Source organism: Triticum urartu, chromosome 2 (genome assembly GCF_003073215.2).
Source record: "Triticum urartu cultivar G1812 chromosome 2, Tu2.1, whole genome shotgun sequence".
In the NCBI taxonomy this organism is placed as follows: Eukaryota; Viridiplantae; Streptophyta; class Magnoliopsida; order Poales; family Poaceae; genus Triticum; species Triticum urartu.
The window spans coordinates 406409092-406433158 of NC_053023.1; the positions used below are offsets into that span (position 1 = coordinate 406409092).

Genomic DNA, 24067 nt, shown 5'->3' on the forward strand with positions numbered 1-24067 from the left:
GGCGAGGGTGGTGGCGGGGAAGGACAACCGGCAAGAGACAGAAAACACGTTGTATGTTTGCGAAGGATGGCTACGCGTGCGAGTGGATTCGGGTAGAAAGTGATTGTATTGCCGGGACATCATGATCGAACGGACAGGAGGCGACCGATCCTGGGTTAGAATCGGTTGACCTACGCCGTTTATCGGCCTTACGCAAAAAGCCTTTTGAACCTTGAACAGAGCACGAACTTGCTGAGAACCACACCCGTACGATCGCGAAGCCGACCCGACCGACCTGAGCCCATCCACCCAACCCAGCCCGAGCCGGTTCGTTCTCCCCAATCCATCCGCTCCCACTCCCAACCTCGCCGGTCGCATCCGAACCCCGCCGCGCGCCGCCGGCCCCGCCCGTTCGTCCGAGGTCAGAAGCCAACCGCCGGCGACTGCCGCCCGCCGCAAACCCTCGACGCCCCCCCGGAGATTTCGCTTCGATTCCAACTCGAACCCAGCTCGTGAGAGGTAATTTTCGAGCCCCCCTCCGCGCATTCATCGACTCCCGGTTCGTGGTGCGGTTGCTACGGTCGTTTCGATCCTTGCATGATTCGATCTAGGGTTTGTGGTTCGCGGAATGGGGGTGCTTCATGTGGGTTAATCGCGTTGTTGGCTGTTTGATTGTTCCCCATCTCCTGTTCGATTAGTTCGTTTTGTGGAGTAATAACCAGCAGCTCTACTATTTTGCAGGAGGTTTCTTCAAGGGTTTGGACTCCGAGCCGGGGATGTACGGACAGGGAGGGGGCTTTAATCCACACTTCCGTCATGCCGCACCACCGCCGCTTCCGCCGCTGTCGCAGCAACCGCTGCCGCCGCCGCCGCCGCCTCGACCACAAGCTGGGGTAACGGCTGGCTTCCCCCAGCAGTCGTTACCACCGCCACCGCCGTTGGCGCAGTACCCGCAGCCCCCAGCAATGCGTCCACCGCCTGGGCAGTACCAGCATGGCATGCTGCCACATCAGAATCAGGCCTATCCTTATGCCCATCTCGGTCAGATGCACCACATGCCAATGCTCCCACATCAGAGGGGTTTTGGGCATATGCAAATGCCTGGGCCGCCGCAAGCCATGTATCAGCCCCCTCCGCAGTATCCCATGCCAGTGCCTCTCCCTCCACCACCACCGCGGCCACCAAGCATTGCTCCAGATAACCTCCCACCTCCACCCCCGCCACCATCTTCTCCCCCTCTAATGCCTCCGTCACCACCAGCTGCTCCAGCAACTGCAGAGTCATGTGCAGAGACAGAAGGAAAGGAAGGTGCCCCAGATGGTGGTCATGAAGGCAAAAGTGAGAAAGAAGCAACTGAATTAATTGTGTCTGATGACTCGGATATGGATATGGGTGGTGAGTGGATCCTCCCCACTCTCCACATTGTGTATCGTAGCATTCCTTTTTTGCGGGGTTGTATCGTAACATTCAGCTTGGCACATCTTATGGCGCAAGTTGTTAATTACTCTGTGGGTTTATTTGGTATCCTGCCCATTTTACCTGATAGTGGTCCAGTATGTTCTCTTCTTTTTCTGTACAGTTCTATGACCATCAACCTTGTCCATCTGCATAGCAATCTATATGATGGCTAACTATCAATATATCTATGTCCTTCTCTACCAATGTACCACTACTCAGACTTCTGGATTGATATGACACTCCATTCAGCTTCATTCTTGAGCTAGTTTATTTCTGTAAATTTACTTTCTGAAGTTAAATTTCAGGAGATGAGGACTCACCATCAAGGGTTCATCTGAGCGTTGTCAATTCTTCGCCTGCTGCTGCTGAATGCTCTGGAGATAATAATACTGTTAATGTGCCAAAGGCTGTTAATGACATGTCCAACCTTGGCAGTGATTTGGCACCTGGCAGCAGTGGGAAGACTAAAACTGGAAATGTGTCTGTCGAAGCTGGGAGCCAGTTGCAGTTAATACAACAAGACTATGCCTCAGATGATAGCGAGGATGAGGAGGAGCATACTCGTGCTTCCAGCAACCCTGTGCTGCCTGAAGATAATGAGCCGAATCAATCAAGTGATACAAACACTGAAATTGGTCATCAGCAGGTTACTAATGCAGAGGAAAATGTGAATGCAGCTCCTTGCCTTCAGCAGAATTATGAGCCTAGAATGCATCAGCATAAGGATGAGAGAAGCCCAATAAATCACAACTCAGATGAGCCGGGGCAGCCAGTCACAGAAAGTTTAAGTGGCAGTGAGTCTGCTGGAAGGCAACATAGTGAAAGGCATGGGAGGATCCAGACAAAACGAATCCGTAGCCAGTCACCTATAGCAAGGAGGAGCTGTAGCCCTTCCGGAGAGAACAAGCACAGTCCATCCCAAAGGTACCGGACCTTGCACCACTCACTAAAAAATGCATCCGCTTATCTCTATAAATTGGAAGCCTTTTTTTTGCCTCTAATTTGTTTTACATGCCATCTAGTTTATTAGTAGGGCCCCTTCTGGATTTCTAAGAACGCGTTTTTTCTTCTTTCAGTTCATCACATGAAAGGCAAAGCAGGTCACCACTTGCTAAGCGGGCTAATCTTCATCAGAGCAAATCACCACACCATGTGAGTTTGCTACCAGGACAACCACTAGTTGCAAGTTCAGAACCCCAGATGCAGTTTCAGCCAAATGCTATGGCACCATCAAATGATTTCCTGCAGAATCAGATAAGAACCTATACTGCACCAGATCTTCCTCATCCTAGGCCATTGGATTTCCATCCTCATGCTCCCCAGCCAGTTCTTCCTTCTCAACAGCAGCCTGCTGCCTTCCACAATGATGAGTTTAAGAGCCCTTTTTCCCTTGACAATGCACCAGTTCTTCTTCCAGATGGACGGCCAGAGTTTTCTGCTGGTGTAGGCCTGTCTTATTCAAGTCATCAATCTTCATATAACCAGCAACAGCCTCCTCCTGGCAGTTTGGCTTCGGGAGCTAACATAGCTTACCCATCTTTCCAGATATTTCCATCAAATCTGCCTGGAAGTAGTGACTTGGGTCCTGTACCTATATCTGACATTGTTCTGCCTAAATCGTCTATCAAGCCACACTACAACCCATTTGCATCTACCTTTGAAACAGATCCGACTCTTGATATTAGTCCTATTCAAAGTCCAAATGCTGTTGAGTCTGCTTCAGCAAAAGCAGTAGAGCTCATGAATACAACTAGTCCTTTTGGTCAGTCTGTTCCTGGATCTGGAACTCGTTTCAATGAAAGTTCTGCAGAAGTTGTGCCCAGTCGGCAGAAACAACCTTGTCCTGGCTTTACTCCTATGGGTCCCTATGATCCACTTCTGGATAGTATTGAACCCTCAAGCAATTCAATCAACAAGATGGATCTTGGTCAAGAGGCGAATCTGAGTGCCACTGGTAGTCGCAATGCATCAAAACTTGTGAACATAGAAGTGGAGAGTAAAAATATGCACGGACTCGGGCTTGTTGCTGAATCAGAAGTTGTAGAACTTGGAGAGGTGGCAGCAGATACTGAAACAGGTGTGGTGGAGAATGTAAGTCCTGAGCCCTTAGGTGCTAAAGACTGGAGCTCAGATATTCCTGGTGATATCGACAATGACCAGTCATTGGATGTAAGTAAGAAGAGTAAGGACTCCAGATCAATGAAGCTTTTTAAGGTTGCTATTGCAGATTTCGTTAAAGAAGTTCTTAAGCCATCATGGAGGCAGGGAAACATGAGCAGAGAGGCTTTCAAAATGATTGTTAAGAAAACAGTTGATAAGGTCTCTAGTTCGGTTCCTGGCAATCATATACCGAAAACACCAGCCAAGATTAGACAGTATGTCCAGTCTTCCCAAAGGAAAGTGACCAAACTAGTAATGGTATGTCTACACTGCTACCAGCATACTGGTTATGTACTGAATCTGCCAATACTCGTTCTGGCAATATGTTTACTTTACAGTTTCCAGTATTTACCATGCTGTACTATATGGTCATCTTACATGGTTGTTTAAATATCTAAACACCCGAAAATATGCTATGCCACTTATAGTGTGAAACGCAACATATGTTCTTGTCTTCATGCTATTCAGTTCTTAAACTATGATTTTGTAAATGGAGATGGCGAGAATTCTTTGGTAATTGGGTATGAATTTAGCATCATGTAATTCTAGTTTACACTGTTATGTTTGGGAGGTTGGGATTCATCTTAAGTTTTGAATGCTTAAATTAGATAAATAACAACCTGGAGGCAAGCAAGTTTTATTTATTGAACCGTTTACATTGAATTGTTGGAATGTTTTGACAAGAAGGAACAGTTGGAAGGCTATAGTTTTTCAACAGTTCGCTGATGCTTTGTCTAATTGGCTAGGATGAATAAAGGCATTCTTGTGCACTTTTTGTTCTTCTAGCGTTCTTATTTTGGTTGCTGGTTTCAGTTTTAGGTTTTGGTTATTTTAGTTTCCAGATTGTGTAGGCTTCTTATGGCAATGAAGCCTTGCAGTCTGTTACAATAGTAAATTTGTTTTATCTATTAATATGTTTCAGCAGGGAACTCCCTTACCGTTTTCCGAGAAAAAAATGAACAAATTGGAAGAACAGCTATGCATGGGTGCACATAATTCTAAGTTTTACATATATATATATATTGTGTTTCACATGCTCTTTACTTGTGTTCAGCATAATTATGTTTGGATATGTATGTACCAATCGATTTATTTCATTTCTTCAGGGTTATGTTGACAAGTATGTGAAGTTATAGCTGCATCCTTAAATTGGACTGGGCCAATCAGAAGAGACTTCCTTTGCAGTTGTAAAACTTGTGAAGAGTACTGATTCAGGTGGCAAGCCGTGTATTGTCTCTAATGGAACATCTATTTGCATGAGAAAGTCCTTTAGCAAGAAGGTATTCTTGTAAGTACTGAGGGAACGGCTGTATTAGAATCACGTGTTTAAACATCAGTTCCATATTCGGTTAAGTTGCTGCCTAGTCCTGTTCTGTTGGTTGTAAAGCACTTTGTTGATATTTCTTTCCCTTTCCACCCAACACAGGGTAAGTGATAGGCCTGATAGCAGGATGATGTATTTTTCCTTGAGCTGGTTTCTTTAGAACATTCATTTTTGTATTTTTGTAGTAATACTTAAGTGTGGACCAAGCCGCCATGCTTACCTTCATCAGATGATCTTACATGCTCTTGCTGCTGATAGTCTAGATTTAGTTGTGAAGATCAAGTACAAAAGTAACTGGTGGAAAGATTAAGCTTAAGTCCGAGCAATCAGAAGTGTTTCGTTTTGGGGGTCATGTTATTTCCTCGGGAGCTCAAGCCATGGTCTGGTCGAATTCACTTGGAGAAAATTAGCTAGCAAAGCTTTTGTAGTATCAAGCCTTTATTTAGATAGATATAGGGAAATAACTTATTTGCATTTATTGGTCTGCCTGGGGTGTCCCTCCCTGAAGTTATCTATTTGTTGGATTGAGCCATGCTTTCAAATATAAGAAGAGGATAATGGAGCATTTATTGGTCTGCCTGGGGTGTCCCTCCCTGAAGTTAATCTAAGAAGAGGATAATGGACTATATCTGATTGAAGCTTGGGAGATCTGATGATTCCCTAATCGTTTAATTGTCCATCCCGATGTATTCATTTTTTTTGGCTGGCCTCCCTGAAGTTAATCTATTTGTTGGATTGATCTTGTTGTATGGACTCCCCACCTGAATATATTTCAAAACGGTTTAGAGTTTACAGTGGTCACGCATTGCGTGAAGAGAGGAAATCACGCCACAGACCGGCGTGTTCCATCAGTGTCTCCGTCTTGAGATGGTGAGCCCATACACCAAGATCAAGGACAGCTTCAACAGTGCTGTCAGCATCAATCTCTAGATTTTGGAAAACTTTCTTGTTCCTGGCATCCCATATTTTCCAAAGGATGAGCAGCAGCATGAAGAGATGAACTGACGATGGCAACATAGCATGGATCGACGTGCTGAAGAACTCGGCGGTAGGGTTGAACCGAGGGCGAATCCTGGTGGTACTCCAAACCCTGCGAGTCGCTGGGCAGGTGAAGAACAGATGGTTGCGGTCCTCCACCGCATGGTCGCATCGCAGGTAGGTCTCGTAGCTGAGAGAAGGTACAATATTTTTTTCGAAACAGAGAAAAGGTACAATATTGTTCCCTAACCGTTTCAAAAGTCTGTAGAGCATAATACTGTGCAGAAAAAAGTTTTAAATGTGAACATCAATGTGAATAAGTTGATATTGAAGAGTTCAGTTTGAGCTCCGGACGTCTCCAGTTTGCCATGTATACTTGCACTGTCGTGTCAAGCATATTTCAAGTCTTTGCCAGTTTTTTATTATTTTGAGCTAAAAAAAGAAGAAGTCTTTGCCAGTTAGAGGCTTAGAGCCTAGAGCGAGGCAGACAGGGATTAATGGCCTCAGCTTCTCTCTCACTGGGCTGAATTTGGCTGGGCTGGGCCTACAGGGAGAGAGAAATGAATGGGACTCTGTTTTCCTTTCTCGGGGCCCAGCTCGCCCCCTGGTGGTGATTGATGATTAGTCTGGAAAGGAAAATCATCCTAAACAAGCCCTCTCCACTGCCTCTCCTTTCTCCCTTCCTCTGGCGCGCCCTGCTCTGCACCTCCCCGCCGTTGATCTCTGTCTACCGGCGGGCCTCCCCGCTGTCGCAGCTGTCGCAGCTGCCGTGGTACAGCTCCCCTCCCCGCTCCCCCTTCCACTTCCCCTTCCCTAGCAATGGACTCACTCGTATGCCAACTTTGTAATATCTCATCGGTTACTGGCGTAGTTTTCTAAGTATTCAACAAACTCCGTAATAGATCATCTCGTGAGTACTTCCTCTGTTCCTAAATATAAGTCTTTTTAGAGATTTCAATAATGACTACATACGGATGTATATAGACATATTTTAGAGTGTAGATTCACTCATTCTGCTCTGTATGTAGTCCATATTGAAATATTTGAAAAGACTTTTATTTAGGAACGGAGGGAGTACTACTCAGCAAATATTGCGACGATACTGCATTCGTACTAGGTTGAGTATGTCTGACTTCATGGTGGTTTTGTGTTTGGTAAAAGGTTCATAGATTAATTTCAGAGTTACCAGCAATCAAGTCTGGTACTAGAAAACAGTAGGATTGATTTTTCCGATTCATCTGGAGAGCAAGCATGGCTTGATTCATCTTTGGTGAGAATCGCCATGAGAGGATTGGACCGATTTATCATATGTGTAGCCACCTAAACTCAGTGAAGACAATGCCTGCTAAATTGTGAATTGGTTTGTCATGTTATCCTGAAATCTGTCTGTATTCAAGGTTTTTGTTCTCTTCCTGTTGCAGGCTGTTTGTTGCCCATCCAGTAGATTGTGAACGAGAGGCACATTGGCCACAATGGCTCTAACGCTCCTACGAGGGATCAGAACACAAACCTTATCTGGAGCAAATGCAGGGCTGTTCTGTACCACTCGACGTCCTCCGCTAGCCCACTTCACAGCTAGGGTGGAGAGTGTGCAGACTAGCGAGCCCAAATCAGTGCGCAAATCAATTCAACAGGCTACCAAGGAGGCAGTGGAGCAGAAGACACACGGTTTTGAAGCGGTGATCGGCATTGAGACCCATGTTCAGCTCTCAACCATCACAAAGGCATTTTGCTCCTGCCCATACGACTATGGCTCCCAGCCAAACAGCACCGTTTGCCCCACCTGCATGGGCCACCCCGGGACATTGCCGGTTCTGAATGCAAAGGTTGTTGAATGTGCTGTCAAGCTAGGCCTCGCTCTCAACTGTGAGATTTCCATGACATCCAAGTTTGATCGGAAGCAGTACTTCTACCCAGATCTGCCCAAGGGATACCAGATTTCGCAGTTTGACATTCCGATTGCTGAAAAGGGTTACCTTGATTTGGATATTCCAATGGAGTTTGGTGGTGGTCACAGGCGATTTGGGGTCACGCGGGTTCATATGGAAGAAGATGCTGGCAAGCTGCTTCACTCTGAATCCGGGAGTTTTTCTCAGGTTTTCCTTGTATTTCCTAACTAAGTACCTGTTTTCTGTTATATTTTATTCTCATTCTATTATGTGATGCTCTGTGATATGGCCCTGGAATCATGGAAAAGTTGACATTCACCACAGTGCAACAGTACATTTCTAAACCGATGCATTCATAAATGCTAAAGATGAGGAGTCGTGGAATTTACTTAAGAGACAAACTCTCCGACACATTGGACTGTAACTAAGAAGATCAAGTAATACAGGGAATTGTGTTTCTTGTACATTTGATGCTAGAGGGGGCATATAATAAGAGGAAACTGTACTTTCTGTCATACAGAAGGTAAGTACCAATCTCATATCAAACATAAATTCAAATCCTACACATCATGGGGCAAGAGCAGCTTAATTGCACTTGATGTCAAATCACTGTTTAGATCTTTGCCTTTCATAGAAGCAAAGAGGCCTTCTCAAATCTGATACAAGAACATGTGGTTTGGGCAATCTGTAACAAGGTGTCATTACATGTGTGGTTATGTGGAAGCATCGCTAGACAATGTGCTTGTGCACTAGCTCCTCCAATCTTTGACAGAAAATCATAGATAGAGAGAAGAAGTAATAAATAGAGCAAATTCAGCATCAAACAATTATGTACTGGCTCATTGTACTGGTAGCTACAACTTTAAAGTCATTGAAGTGGTTGCTATTCTGGTTGGCTAGGTTGACCTAAATAGAGCCGGCGTCCCTTTGCTAGAGATTGTCTCAGAGCCAGATATGAGGACAGGCATAGAGGCTGCTGAGTATGGTGCTGAGATACAAAGGGTTGTTAGATACCTGGGAGTGGGCAATGGCAACATGCAGGAAGGTTCCCTCCGCTGTGATGTGAATGTATCTGTCCGGCCTATTGGACAATCAGAATTCGGTACAAAGGTAACCATCAAAACTTTAGACTTCCTCAACTGTTTTTATCCTGTATTAATATATTCCATGCCGACAACATTTGCATCAGTGTTATGATCTGATGATTCGTTGATACACTTATGTCCGGAGCACATGCTAGGCCATTAAAGCCTAGATTTCTTGCAAAGTTATCAGTTTAAACAATAAAATCCCTTTATGATTTTCTCAGATATTTTCAGTACATCATATATAAAACTGACATTGCATGTTATATACTCCCTCCGTTCCTAAATATAAGTCTTTGTAGAGATTTCATTATGGACCACATACGGATGAATGTGGATGCATTTTGGAGTGTAGATTCACTCATTTTGCTTCGTATGTAGTCCATAGTGGAATCTCTACAAAGACTTGTATTTAGGAACGGAGGGAGTAGGTAGAATCAGAAGTTATTTGGTTAGCCATTTGGTGAATGCATGAAATATCTCAATTTTTTAGAGGTTCACTTCTTTGTATAGGAAAAGAAAATCATGTATGCTTGTAAAAATTGTAGATATTTTCCCTTATTATCCTGAGTTATTTTTCTTTGCCTTCAAAACGTCCTGTCTTGTCATTGGTTGAATTCATTCTAGATGAAAATCCTTCATGCATGCTGCAATGACTGTCTGTTCAATCAAGCGCGCTTGTATTGTGCAACGCTGGCTGAATCCATTCTTGATGAGTCTGAAATATGGAAACAGGCAGGGGCTGTTGTCTATGGGAGCTGCGTCTGCATGCATGGCCACTTGATGGCAGCCATGTCTGCTCAACCTGCCAAAGCTGCAGTTGCTGAGGCTTTGCTGAGTCCCCTGTTTTCTTGCATTTCTCTTCTTTTATTAGTTAGTTTTTGGCTCCTATTTCTTATATTTTTCTGGTCTTTGTTTTCGTGCCTTGGACATGTTGTGTTTCCCACTATTTTGGTGGTCTTCTAGTTACAACATTACAGCGTTCAGATGTGTGTTCGAGATAAATAAATCTTGTCTTAAAAGAAGTGGCCAGAGAGTCATGAACTACACCAAACTATGCTGCTAATTCCGTTGGCACAGATCAGGAAATCTTAGCAACCATGGACATTACAACAGGACCATTATTATTTTAAAAGGCGATAACTTCTGAGTTTTTGTAGCTATTGTAAGATGACAATGTGGCGTCACATGCTTCTTTCAATTCTAATTTCTGACAGGTTGAAATAAAGAATATGAACTCATTTTCTGAAATAAGTAGGGCAATAGATTATGAGATAGCCCGACAGATTCTTCTTCACAAAGAAAGCCAGGCTGACAAAATTGTACAGGAAACCCGTCTATGGGATGAATCTTCTCAGGTTGTTGCCTCACCTTGCTGGTTGACTTCTGTTTTCACCTATTGGTCTTTTTCTACCATCTTTAAATTCGTTTCATTGTCTGCACTCAGAAAACTTTTACAATGCGGAAAAAGGAGGGACTTGCCGACTACAGATATTTTCCTGAGCCTGATCTTCCTGAAGTTGTTCTGACTAGTGATTACATTGATGAAATTTGTAATTCAATGCCGGAGCTTCCAGAGGCAAAGCGTAGGCGTTATGAGAACATGGGGCTCAGCATGCAAGATGTTATTTTCCTTGCTAACGACGATATTGTAATTATCTTCTGTATTACTCTCATTTTTACTTTGTCATGCATGTTATGTTACTGAAGTGTATTTCAAAGTGTGATATGTGTATGTTCCTCCCAGGTTGCTCATTTCTTTGATTCTACACTTGAGCATGGTGCTGATGCAAAGCTGGCTGCTAATTGGATCATGGGTGACATTACGGCTTATCTGAAGAATGAAAAGCTCTCTATTGATGAAATTAAACTAACACCTCTTGAGCTTTCTGAACTGATTGCATTCATAAAGAATGGTACTATCAGTGGGAAGATTGGCAAGGAGGTAACTATTCTTAAGTATTGTTGTTTGTGTGTCACGCCTTTTGGACTTTGATTTGGTTGAAGCACTTCTGGGTTGTTTGCAGTCTCTTCCATTTGATGGTGCTGCACTGATTATGATGGCCAAAACTTGAATTTTGACAGTTTCTTTTGCACTATGTCAGTCTGAAGATTTGCATAGTTTTCAGTTACAAAAAGAAATAAGATTTGCATAGTTGGGTGGCTATGATAAAGATAAGTTTCAAAATACGAAAGGAAACACTATCTGTTTCCGCTGCTGCCTCTGGGGAATTTTTTGCAGATTGCACAAGAATGAACTTTAGTACTTCAGTTATTCTGAAATATTTTGCATGCCTTCATGACACTTTCTGTTATAAAAACTTGCAGTCTTGTTAGGTTTTAGTACCATTAGTCATAGTTAGTTTATAATACCATTTCCGATTCCGCCCTTGCAGATTCTTGTTGAGCTCATTACCAAAGGCGGAACTGTTAAGTCAGTGATAGAGGAGAAAGATTTGGTTCAGGTAATGTGGTCATACTAGAACCATTTCGAATCACAGTAGTTTGAATGTCGTCAGATATTATGATCACTGCGGCCCTGCTGTGCTGAGGAATAATCAAGTAGTAACAAACATCGTGAAGCTAATGAGAAAAAAAAAATCGATGCACCCTTCTGATTTACTATATTACTTCTACTGTAGCAGATGAGATTTCAGTGCCTTTAATTTTTGCCTGGGTTTTTTCTGAGTGAAAAACTGTACTACTGGATATGACAGATAGCAGATCCAGCAGCAATTGAGGCCATGGTAGATAAAGTACTCGCCGAGAATCCAAAGCAACTTGAGCAGTATCGGGCTGGGAAAACCAAGTTGCAGGGATTTTTCGCTGGCCAGGTTTATGATATTTTTGAATCTGGAGCTGTGTTCCCTCACTATATTCTTTTGCCCCTGCAGTCCCGATAGCTGATCATATTATTTAAATTGATTCCAGGTGATGAAAGCATCGAAAGGTAAAGCAAGTCCTGTTTTATTGAACAAAATCCTCGGGGAGAAGTTGAAGGGCAATTAAAATTGCCGAGGGGTGTTTCGGCACACAGAGAATATCTTGCCCTTGATGAGTGAAACCATCAGATTTTGTAAAGACAGCGGAACTGCATTCTTTTGTAAAGACACTTACTTGGAGTTTTTTTTTTTGAGTTGTTGATTGTTTTTGAGATAGCTAACGGCTTATTCCAAGCGGTGACACTTACTTGGAGTTTGGAGTGTTGATTACATTTCGCTCTCTTTTCACTACAGAGCGGATTTTGGAAAAGCAATCCAGTTCACATGATACAATGAAGGATATGCATGGTATGTGTTTGAGCTGATAATAGACTGGAGTGGCGTGTTGTACAGATGAATCAGTTGCATATGCTTACATGTTTCTACTCGCATCTTTTTTGCATTTGATCTTACGCAGCTGTAAACTCATTTTTAATTTGGATACATCAGTTACGATCCTGAATGTGGCTTTACTTTTTGAACTACTACTAAGTTAAGCCCTTGAGTTTGTTCCAGCATTAGCATATCATTTTGAACTACTATTAAGTTGCTCAATTTTCGGTAATACGCATATGAGCCTGGGCTCATCTCACATTGATGAACAGTAAATCTAAAAAAAAAGTAAAAAGAATCATCGAAGATGCTCAGGTGCTCGAGGAGCGTGCAAATGTTTGTGGTGTTTGGACATTCTAGGACCTTAGACCAAAAAAAATCGGATCCAAATAGTGCTCTTTTTTGAAGTTTCTTTTGAAGCCATTTTTTGTTTTTTTGTCACAACCTCCTCAAATGTCCAAACACACACGAAGTTTTGCACTCACATCACTCGTTCGGGCATCTTGGATGCCAAAAAGTTTCATATTCTTTTGAATTTGTTTGGTATTTTATTTGATTTTACTGTTCATGACCAGGCACCGAATCCACACTCCTTAATTTTGAACTACTACTTTTTTACTATTAAGTTGCTAATTTGCCACCCATTGCAATATGCTACTCTTTTCATGGATAGCATTATACTTTCGGTAAGTGATTCTTTTGTTGGTCATTGAGACCATGGGAAAGTAATATGGCAACTAATCGCATGTGCAACTCATATTCTCACACCTCATGTTTTCTGAGTTTCCAAAAATTGTGAAATAATTTAGGGATGCTATACAATGTGCATCTGCGAAGATATATTCACAAGAACATTGCTGTGAAAGGTAGTACAAACTATGCAATGTGGTCTTCTCTTCTCCGGAAGCAGTAGAGGTAGGTTGGTGGCAATCAAAGAAACAAGATGAGTTAATGGCGTCCGATCTGGGTCCATAGGAGAGAGAGCTGCTAGGAGGCGAGTGCACTCCCGCCGTCCGCCGATCCGGCGCCGGCGGCCACAGAACACGCCGTGCTCCACGTGGATACAGCGTCCACCTTCCTGTCGTGCGCTGCTCCTAGCCACAGCAGCCACTTCCCGCTGAGTACTCCGCCGCGCCGCCATTAGGGTTTAGCTCACGAACTGCCATAGCTTTGTCCCTTCGCCGGCTAACCTCGTTTCTCCGCTGTAAGTTCTTCTGGTGTAAGTCTGAGCTGCAACCCCTCTCTGGTTTGATGCTTGCCTTCCCCTCTCCCTCCTTGATGCATGCCTTGCTCGCTTCTAGTTTGTCCTAGCTTTGCTGGCTGCTGGCTTTCGCTCGCTTCTTGTGGGGCTCCATGGTTGGTCTCTGCTTCGAGGATGCCATGCTGGCCAAGTATGGCTGCGGGACTGTCGAGGCGGTGGCGGGTCGCAGCCGCCCCGCCGGTGTGCTGGCCGCCGTTCTCAACGAAGGTGTTTCTTTCTCCCCTGCGTTCTTTGCCTCGCTCCTGGTCAGCTGGTTCGGAGGCCACGCCAACGGCTACTGGGTTAGCCGTTGTCCGCGTGTTTTTTTTCTTTTCCATGTTGCGCATGAGTGCATTGCCAAAGAGATAGTGCTCCGTGATTGCTGGAGGTCCGACATCATTTCTGTTAAGATGTCGCTTTCCAGCTCGGCCCCTTCTGCTCGTCCGCTTGCCATGCATGCATCTGAGCTCGCGCCCTGTTCATGCCATGATGCTTGGCTCGCCAACTCTTTGCTGCCGTCCCTGCTTGGGCCCCGCCCTGGCTTCGCGCCTAGGCATCAGGGTAGTGATCGCTTGATTGCGTCCTGTTCGCATGCCTAGGTTTTCGGGGGAGGCAACGCTTGTCTTCCCGCTGAGCCTGCGGCTGCATGCAGCAGCACGCCCGAGTGTAATCAATTGATTACCTGCAACATCTCCTTAACTCCACTGGCGCCGCCGCCTTGTTAGCCAATCCGCAGAAGATCGCACTCTTGATCATGCCAGATCGCTTGGCAACGTTCCGGCTGACCGAGACGGCGTCCAGCAGGCTCATCTGACCTTGGGCAGCCCCACGCCCTATAGAGACGCTTTGCTCTCTAATCCTGCCAAGGATGCTTCCGCTCCTGCCTCGCGTGCGGCGCCTAATCTGCTTTTTAGATACGGGAAGCCCCGGGACATGCACCGTCGTTGTTTCCGATGTCTCTCGTGCTGTCACCGCAGGCGGGATTGCCGGGATCCGGCTGTTTGCTGGCTCTCCCGCGCCATCGGTCACCTCAGCTTCCAGTGCCCCTTGCGTTCCTTGCGCTCTGCCTCGTCCTCGCCTACAACCTTATATACCACACCCCAGGCCGTCTCCTGCATAGACACTACTGCCTCCGCCCCCTCGCTTGACCTGCTTCCTCTCCACCTAGCTCCCAGCTCCCGCACCGCCATGGAGCCCGTTGTGCTCGATCGCCCCACCTCGCTCGATGTCCACTAACCCATGGTCTCCGACCAAAACTCCCTAGTCTGTTTGGTCAACATCTCCCCTCCTAGAGATGCGTTCCTGCCATGGCTCCGATGTGTTTTCCGGCAGCTGCTTGGCACCTCGGCGGTCCGTTTCGCTGGCTTTGCTGTGGGCACCGCCTTTGTGGTGTTCCAGCGGGAGTCTGAGCAGGCCCGCGCCATGCGCGCCAGCCCGCTGGAGGTTGGAAACCGCTTGGTTCACATCCTGCCGCATAATGCGGGCGACAACGCCTTCTCCTTCTCCTTCCGCCATGTGGTGAACCTTTCTCTGGAGAAGTTGCCCCTCGAGCTCTGGAACAGGCGGGGTGTCGCGGCCAACGTAGCCGGCTTTGCCAGCCTCTTCAGGGTTGAGCATGCCTGTCTGCATGGCAGCGAGTTTTCAAGCATCTTCGTGCTGGTCAAGGTGGAGGCCCTCCAGCACATCCCTCACCACCTGTTGTTCCACCGCATTGATGGCGCCGGCATCTACGCCGACGTCGTTATCAATGAGGTCTGGGATGTCGCTCGTTCGCTTGGTGCCCCTTCTGCTCCGTGATAACCCACAAGTATAGCGGATCGCAACAGTTTTCAGGGTAGAGTATTCAACCCAAATTTATTGATTCGACACAAGGGGAGCCAAAGAATACTCTCAAGTATTAACAGCTGAGTTGTCAAGTCAACCACACCTGGAAACTTAATATCTGCAGCAAAGTATTTAGTAGCAAAGTAATATGATAGTAGTGATAACGGTAGCAAAAGGTAACAGTAGTAAAAGTATTATTTTTGGAATTTTGTAGTGATGATAGCAATACCAACGGAAAAGTAAATAAGCGGAGAACAATATATGGAAAGCTCGTAGGCAATGGATCAGTGATGGAGAATTATGCCGGATGCGGTTCATCATGTAACAGTCATAACCTAGGGTGACACAGAACTAGCTCCAATTCATTGATATAATGTAGACATGTATTCCGAATATAGTCATACATGCTTATGGAAAAGAACTTGCATGACATCTTTTGTCCTACCCTCCCGTGGCAGCGGGGTCCTTACGGAAACTAAGGGATATTAAGGCCTCCTTTTAATAAAGAACCGGAACAAAGCATTAACACATAGTGAATACATGAACTCCTCAAACTACGGTCATCATCGGTAAGTATCCCGATTATTGTCACTTCGGGTTAACGGATCATAACACATAATAGGCGACTATAGACTTTTAAGATAGGATCAAGAACACTCATATATTGATGAAAACATAATAGGTTCAGATCTGAAATCATGGCTGCTACCTCTTTTAGCACTGCGTTGGTTGGTTTTCCCCGAAGAGGAAGGGATGATGCAGCAAAGTAGCGTAAGTATTTCCCTCAGTTTTTGAGAACCAAGGTATCAATCCAGTAGGAGGCTACGCGCAAGTCCCTCGTACCTGCACAAAACAAATAAATCCTCGCAACCAACGCAAATAGGGGTTGTCAATCCCTATAGGGCCACTTACGAGAGTGAGATCTGATAGATATGATAAGATAATATTTTTGGTATTTTTATGATAAAGATGCAAAGTAAAATAAAGCAAAGTAAATAGCAAAGTAAATAACTAAGTAGTAGGAGATTGATATGATAAAGATAGACCCCGGTGCCATAGGTTTCACTAGTGGCTTCTCTCGAGAGCATAAGTATTCTACGGTGGGTGAACAAATTACTGTTGAGCAATTGACAGAATTGAGCATAGTTATGAGAATATCTAGGTATGATCATGTATATAGGCATCACGTCCGAGACAAGTAGACCGACTCCTGCCTGCATCTACTACTATTACTCCACTCATCGACCGCTATCCAATATGCATCTAGAGTATTAAGTTAAATCAGAGTAACGCCTTAAGCAAGATGACATGATGTAGAGGGATAGACTCATGCAATATGAAGAAAACCCCATCTTGTTATCCTCGATGGCAACAATACAATACGTGCCTTGCTGCCCTTACTGTCACCGGGAAAGGACACCGCAAGATTGAACCCAAAGCTAAGCACTTCTCCCATTGCAAGAAAGATCAATCTAGTAGGCCAAACCAAACTGATAATTCAAAGAGACTTGCAAAGATAACCAATCATACATAAAAGAATTCAGAGAAGATTCAAATATTATTCATAGATAGACTTGATCATGAACCCACAATTCATCGGTCTCAATAAACACACCGCAAAAATAAGATTACATCGAATAGATCTCCACAAGAGAGGGGGAGAACATTGTATTGATACCCAAAAAGAGAGAAGAAGCCATCTAGCTACTAACTATGGACCCGTAGGTCTGAAGTAAACTACTCATAATTCATCGGAGAGGCTATGGTGTTTGATGTAGAAGCCCTCCGTGATCAATGCCCCCTCCGACGGAGCTCCGGAACAGGCCCCAAGATGGGATCTCGTGGATACAGAAAGTTACGGCGGTGGAATTAGGGTTTTGGCTCCTGTTCTGATCGTTTGGGGGTACGTGGATATATATAGGAGGAAGAAGTACGTCGGTGGAGCAACAGGGGCCCCACGAGGGTGGAGGGCGCGCCTGGGGAGGGGGGGGGTAGGCGCGCCCCCTACCTCGTGGGCTCCTGTTAGCTGGCTTGACGTAGGGTCAAAATCTCCCGAGTTGTATTCGGTGAGAGAATCACATTCCCGAAGGTTTCATTCTGTTTGGACTCCGTTTGATATTCCTTTTCTTCGAAACCCTAAAACAGGCAAAAAAACAACAATTCTGGGCCGGGCCTCCGGTTAATAGGTTAGTCCCAAAAATAATATAAAAGTGGATAATAAAGCCCAATAATGTCCAAAACAGTAGATAATATAGCATGGAGCAATCAAAAATTATAGATACGTTGGAGACGTATCAAGCATCCCCAAGCTTAATTCTTGCTCGTCCTCGAGTAGGTAAATGATAAAAACAGATTTTTTGATGCGGAGTGCTACTTGGAATAATTTTAATGTAATTCTTCTTAATTGTGGTATGAATATTCAGATCCGAAAGATTCAAGACAAAAGTTCATATTAACATAAAAATGATAATACTTCAAGCATACTAACTAAGCAATTATGTCTTTTCAAAATAACATGGCCAAAGAAAGTTCATCCCTACAAAATCATATGGTTTAGTCATGTTTCATTTTCGTCACACAAGAATGCTATCATCATGCACAACCCCGATGACAAGCCAAGCAATTGTTTCATACTTTAGTAATCTCTAACCTATAAACTTGCACGCAATATATGAGCACGAGCCATGGACATAGCACTATAGGTGGAATAGAATATAATGAGGGGGGTTATGTGGAGAAGACAAAAAAGGAGAAAGTCTCACATCAACGGGGCTAATCAATGGGCTATGGAAATGCCCACCGATTGATGTTAATGCAAGAAGTAGGGATTGCCATGCAACGGATGCACTAGAGCTATAAATGTATGAAAGCTCACGAAAAGAAACTAGTGGGTGTGCATCCAACTTGCTTGCTCACAAGACCTAGGGCACTTGAGGAGGCCCATTGTTGGAATATACAAGCCAAGCTCTATAATGAAAAATTCCCACTAGTATATGAAAGTGATAACATGAGAGACTCTCTACTATGAAGATCATGGTGCTACTTTGTAGCACAAGTGTGGCAAAGGATAGTAACATTGTCCCTTCTCTCTTTTTCTCTCATTTTTTTCTTTTTTTGGCCTTTTCTCTTTTTTATGGCCTTTCTCTTTTTTTATGGCCTTTCCTCTTTTTTTATTCCTCACTTGGGACAATGCTCTAGAAAATGATGATCATCACACTTCTATTTATTTACAACTCAATGATTACAACTCAATACTAGAACAAAGATGACTCTATATGAATGCCTCCAGCGGTGTACCGGGATATGCAATGAACCAAGAGTGACATGTATGAAAGAATTATGAACGGTGGCTTTGCCACAAATACTATGTCAACTACATGATCATGTTAAGCAGTATGACAATGATGAATGTGTCATGATGAACGGAATGATGGAAAGTTGCATGGCAATCTCGGAATGGCTATGGAAATGCCATAATAGGTAGGTATGGTGGATGTTTTGAGGAAGATATAAGGAGGTTTATGTGTGAAAGAGCGTATCATATCACGGGGTTTGGTGCACCGGTGAAGTTTGCACCAACTCTCAATGTGAGAAAGGGCAATGCACGGTACCGAAGAGGCTAGCAAGGATGGAAGTGTGAGAGTGCATATAATCCATGGACTCAACATTAGTCATAAAGAACTCACATACTTATTGCAAAAATCTACAAGTCATCAAAAACCTCGGTACTACGCGCATGCTCCTAGGGGGATAGATTGGTAGGAAAAGACCATCGCTCGTCCCCGACCGCCACTCATAAGGAAGACAATCAGATAACACCTCATGTTTCAAATTTGTTGCATAACATTTACCATACGTGCATGCTACGGGACTTGCAAACTTCAACACAAGTATTTCTCAATTTCACAACTACTCAACTAGCACGACTTTGATATTATTACCTCCATGTCTCAAAACAATCATCAAGCATCAAACTTCTCTTTAGTATTCAACACACTCATAAGAAAGTTTTATTATTAATCTTGCATACCAAGCATAGTAGGATTTTAAGCAAATTACCATGATATTAAGACTCTCAAAATAATCTAAGTTAAGCATGAGAGATCAATAGTTTCTATAAAACAAATCCACCACCGTGCTCTAAAAGATATAAGTGAAGCACTAGAGCAAAATTATATAACTCAAAAGATATAAGCGAAGCACATAGAGTATTCTAACAAATTCCAAATCATGTATGGATCTCTCAAAAGGTGTGTACAGCAAGGATGATTGTGGTAAACTAACAATCAAAGACTCAAATCATACAAGACGCTCCAAGTAAAACACATATCATGTGGTAAATAAAAATATAGCTCCAAGTAAAGTTACCGATAGAAGTAGACGAAAGAGGGGATGCCTTCCGGGGCATCCCCAAGCTTTGTATTTTAGGTGTCCTTAGATTATATTGGGGGTGACATGGGCATCCCCAATATTAGGCTCTTGACACTCCTTGTTCCATAATCCATCAAATCTTTACCCAAAACTTGAAAACTTCACAACACAAAACTTAAAGTAGAAAACTCGTGAGCTCCGTTAGCGAAAGAAAACAAAAGACCACTTCAAGGTACTGTAATTAACTCATTATTTATTTATATGGGTGTTATACCTACTGTATTCCAACTTCTCTATGGTTCATAAACTATTTTACTAGCCATAGATTCATCAAAATAAGCAAACAACACATGCAAAACAGAATCTGTCAAAAACAGAACAGTCTGTAGTAATCTATAGCTAGCGCAAGATCTGGAACCCCAAAAATTATAAAATAAATTGCTGGACGTGAGTAATTTATCTATTAATCATCTTCAAAAATAATTAACTAAATAGCACTCTCCAAATAAAAATGGCAGCAGTTCTCGTGAGCGCTAAAGTTTCTATTTTTTACAGCAAGTTCAACAAGACTTTCCCCAAGTCTTCCCAACGGTTCTACTTGGCACAAACACTAATTAAACACAAAAACACAACCAAAACAGAGGCTAAATAATTTATTTATTACATAACAGGAAGGATAAATATTGTGTTGACTCCCAACAAGCGCTTTTCTTTAAATCCTTAAAGGTAGGCATTGATAATTTTAATGATGCTCACATGAAAGACAAGAATTGAAGCACAAAGAGAGCATCATAAAGCATGTGACAAACACATATAAGTCTAACATAATTCCTATGCATAGGCATCTTATAGGCAAACAAATTACCAAGGCAAGCAAAAACTAGCATATGCAAGGAAGCGGAAAGAAACAATAGCAATCTCAACATAACGAGAAGTAATTTAGTAACATGAAAATTTCTACCATCATATTTTCCTCTCTCATAATAATTGCATGAGGGATCATAAGCAAATTCAACAAAATAGCTATCGCACAAAATATTTTCAACACGATCCATATGCATGCAAAGTTTGCACTCTTCCAAAATAGTGGGATTAACATTAACTAAAGACATGACCTTTCCAAACCCACTTTTATCAGAACTTTCATAAGATTGAACATTCTCCAAATATGTGGGATCTAAAGTTGACACTCTTCCAAACACACTTTCAATAATATTGCAAACACTATTATCAATCTCATATTCATCATGGGCTTAAATAAATTTTCAATATCATAAGAAGAATCACCCCAATCATGATCATTACAACAAGTAGTAGACATAGCAAAACTAGCATCCCCAAGCTTAGGGTTTTGCATATTATTAGCACAATTGACATCAAGAGAATTTATATTAAAATAATTGCTATCATGCTTTTTATTCAAAGATCTATCGTGAATCGCTTCATAAAGTAATTCATCACACTTTTCAGATTCACGAATTTCAAGAAAAACTTCATAAAGATAATCTAGTGCACAAAACTCACTAGCAATTGGTTCATCATAATTGGATCTCTTAAAAAGATTAGCAAGTGGATGAGTGTAACACCCCGGATGTATCTTTCCCAATTTGTACTCCAACTCTTGCCGTTTCCGGCGTTAAGTTATTTTATTTTCTCGGGTTCGGGTTTTTGTCTCCGTGTGTTGTTATCTTTGTCATGCATCGCATATCATGTCATCATGTGCATTGCATCTGCATACGTGTTCGTCTCATGCATTCGAGCATTTTCCCCGTTGTCCGTTTTGCATTCCGGCGCTTCGTTCTCCTCCGGTGGTCATTTCTAGCTTTCTTTCGTGTGTGGGGATTAAACATTTCCGGATTGGACCGAGACTTGCCAAGCAGCCTTGGTTTACTACCGGTAGACCGCCTGTCAAGTTTCGTATCATTTGGACTTCGTTTGATACTCCAACGGTTAACCAAGGGACCGAAAAGGCCTCGTGTGTGTTGCAGCCCAACACCCTTCTAATTTGGCCCAAAACCCACCTAAACCTGCTCCATCATCTAGAGCGTTCGATTACGATCGCGTGGCCAAAAACCGCACCTCATTTGGACTCTCCTAGCTCCCTCTACCTATAAATATAGCCTCCTCCCCGAAATTTTCGGATCAAGTCGACCCTAACCCTAGCTCCCCGCTCCTCTCCGCGCGCCGGACGTGTCCGCCGGCGCCGGACAACGTCCGCTGCCGCCCGCGCCCTCTCAGCGATCGCCACGTGGCGCGCCGCCGCCTCCCACCACGCCGGCCCGCGGGGCCCGGCCGCGGCCCTCCCGACCCGAGTCCCCGCGCCGCTTCGCCCGCCTCCCCGCCGCCCGAGCGCCCCCCGCGTTGCGCCACCTCCGCCTCGTCGCCGGGACCCCGCCACCTCGCCGGCGCTGCGTCCCGCCGCCCGCCGCCATCAACGCCGGCCCACTCCGGCGCCGCAAGCCGCCGCCCCGCCACTCGCCATCTCGGCGCCGTCTGCCGCCTCCCGGAGCCAGATCCGGCCGCTCCCCGGCCTCCCTCGCCGCGTTCGGACCTCGCCGTCGCCGGAGAAGACGGATCCGGCCTCAACCCGTCGGAGTTGACTTTTTCCGCGAGGTGGTTTTTTCTTCTAAGTCCCAAAATCCCAGATCCATGTGCTCCTGTTCATCGTGTCGTATCTCCACATCCGTAACTCCGTTTTTGGCTTATAGCATATCAAAATGTTCGTCTCAGAGAGTACATCATTTCATTCCATTGCATCCTTTTTAATTGAGTTCATCTTGATGTGCCCGAAATGCTGTTAGAAGAGGTCTACTTGAGATAATTGTCAGATCTGCTGCTCCATTTGATATTTGTCATTTTTACATGTTTATTGTGTGCATGATATGCCCATGAGCTCTACATATGTTTTGTTAAGGGTTTTTTCATCTTTCCAGAGGTGAAACCCATGTATTTTTGTAATGTGTGTGGTGACTAGTGCAAGCTTGCGAAGTGAGGCACTTGGAAGTGCAGATTTCAGGGACTTAGCATCCACTAAGTCCTTGATCTGTTTATTTCATATGGCCATATGTTCATGTTGTTTCCGAGTGATCCGTGCCTCTTTTGAGGATGATCAGTAAGGATGTTTTGTTAATCTTGTAGTGCTCTATCTATCCATGTATTTGTTTGCAATTATGGAGCACCCTAGCTTGAGTCAATCGAGCTCTACTTTTGCTACTTTGTGAATCTGGGCAGATTGTCAACTTGTTTGCAAGTTTGCCGATGATGTTGTAGTTGATCCGTGCATGCTATGCTATTGTTATTGCCAGGTCTAGCTTGCATTTTGTGTGTTCTTGATAGATGTATGCTTAGCTTTACATGTCTTGCTCCGTAGTGAGTGCATCGAGCTCGTAAACATGCCTACTTGATATGTTTTCAGCATGCTCAGTCATTTCATTAAGTTCTGTGATCTGATTATATTTTTTCCATGTTCACATGCTGCAATTGTATTTTCTAATCCCTTTTGGCTTAAGGTCAAGGGAATTTTGTTAAAGCTCTTTGAGTATCTCCATGCCATGCTTTACATTGCCATGTTCAGGTCCTGTAAGCATGTAGTTTTGTTGCTCGAAGAGAGCTACCTGATCTGAAATTCCAGACAGTGTTAAATTTCACTAAGTCTGAGATTCTGTTTGCCATTATGCATTTTTGCCATGCTTGTTGAACCTGTTAGTAGATGATTGGCCATAAGCTCAGTGCTAGACTTTTGTAAGCATCTTGAAATGCATCCCTGCCATGTATTTTGTTGTCATGTTTGGGTGCTGTAGCATGTTCAATCTCAATTGCATTTAGATGGCTACTTGCTGTAAATCGCAGACCGTGTCATATTTGTTTGCTTGCCATTTCCAAACCGTAACTCGATTCCGGTGATCTTTATATCGTTTTCAAGCGATTTCATTCTCATATTTCCAGTGGCACACTTGGATTTCAAGTTGAGGCCAGGTTCATGCATCCTTGTCATTCTTCGCATTATGCATCCCGCATCGCATCCCGCATAGCATACCATCCTTGCATCATATTGTTTGATCCTTGCACGTGGTTGATTGTATCCTTGTTGCTTGTTTGTCTTGTTTGGGGTAGAGCCGGGGAGAACGAGTTCGCTAACGAGAGCCCGTTGAGTTTGCTTTCGAGGATCCAGTCAACTCTGACAACTTTGCAGGCAGATGATCATACCTCGAAATCACTACTATCTTTGCTTTGCTAGATGCTCGCTCTTTTGCTATGCCAATGCTACGATGCCTACCACTTGCTTTCAAGCCTCGCAAATTTCCATGTCAAACCTCTAACCCACCATGTCCTAGCAAACCGTTGATTGGCTATGTTACCGCTTTGCTCAGCCCCTCTTATAGCATTGCTAGTTGCAGGTGAAGATTGGAGGCCGTTCCTTGTTGGAACATTTATTTACTTGTTGG

General features: G+C 43.9%; 2 protein-coding genes across 2 annotated transcripts; both read left to right on the top strand.

Moving 5' to 3' along the window:
* Positions 1 to 237: 237 nt before the first annotated feature.
* Positions 238 to 5146, top strand: LOC125537562 (YLP motif-containing protein 1-like). Its single transcript, XM_048700880.1, has 5 exons — positions 238 to 498; positions 721 to 1374; positions 1743 to 2361; positions 2514 to 3855; positions 4704 to 5146. The coding sequence occupies exons 2-5, from the start codon at positions 756 to 758 to the stop codon at positions 4731 to 4733; spliced, it is 2610 nt and encodes an 869-aa protein (XP_048556837.1). The 5' UTR covers positions 238 to 498; positions 721 to 755; the 3' UTR covers positions 4734 to 5146.
* Positions 5147 to 6516: 1370 nt separating this feature from the next.
* Positions 6517 to 12313, top strand: LOC125537564 (glutamyl-tRNA(Gln) amidotransferase subunit B, chloroplastic/mitochondrial). The gene is made up of 9 exons (XM_048700881.1): positions 6517 to 6671; positions 7321 to 7995; positions 8689 to 8898; positions 10091 to 10231; positions 10321 to 10524; positions 10621 to 10818; positions 11270 to 11338; positions 11591 to 11707; positions 11805 to 12313. Exons 2-9 carry the CDS (start codon positions 7372 to 7374, stop codon positions 11880 to 11882), a joined length of 1641 nt encoding a protein of 546 aa, XP_048556838.1. The 5' UTR covers positions 6517 to 6671; positions 7321 to 7371; the 3' UTR covers positions 11883 to 12313.
* Positions 12314 to 24067: the final 11754 nt, after the last annotated feature.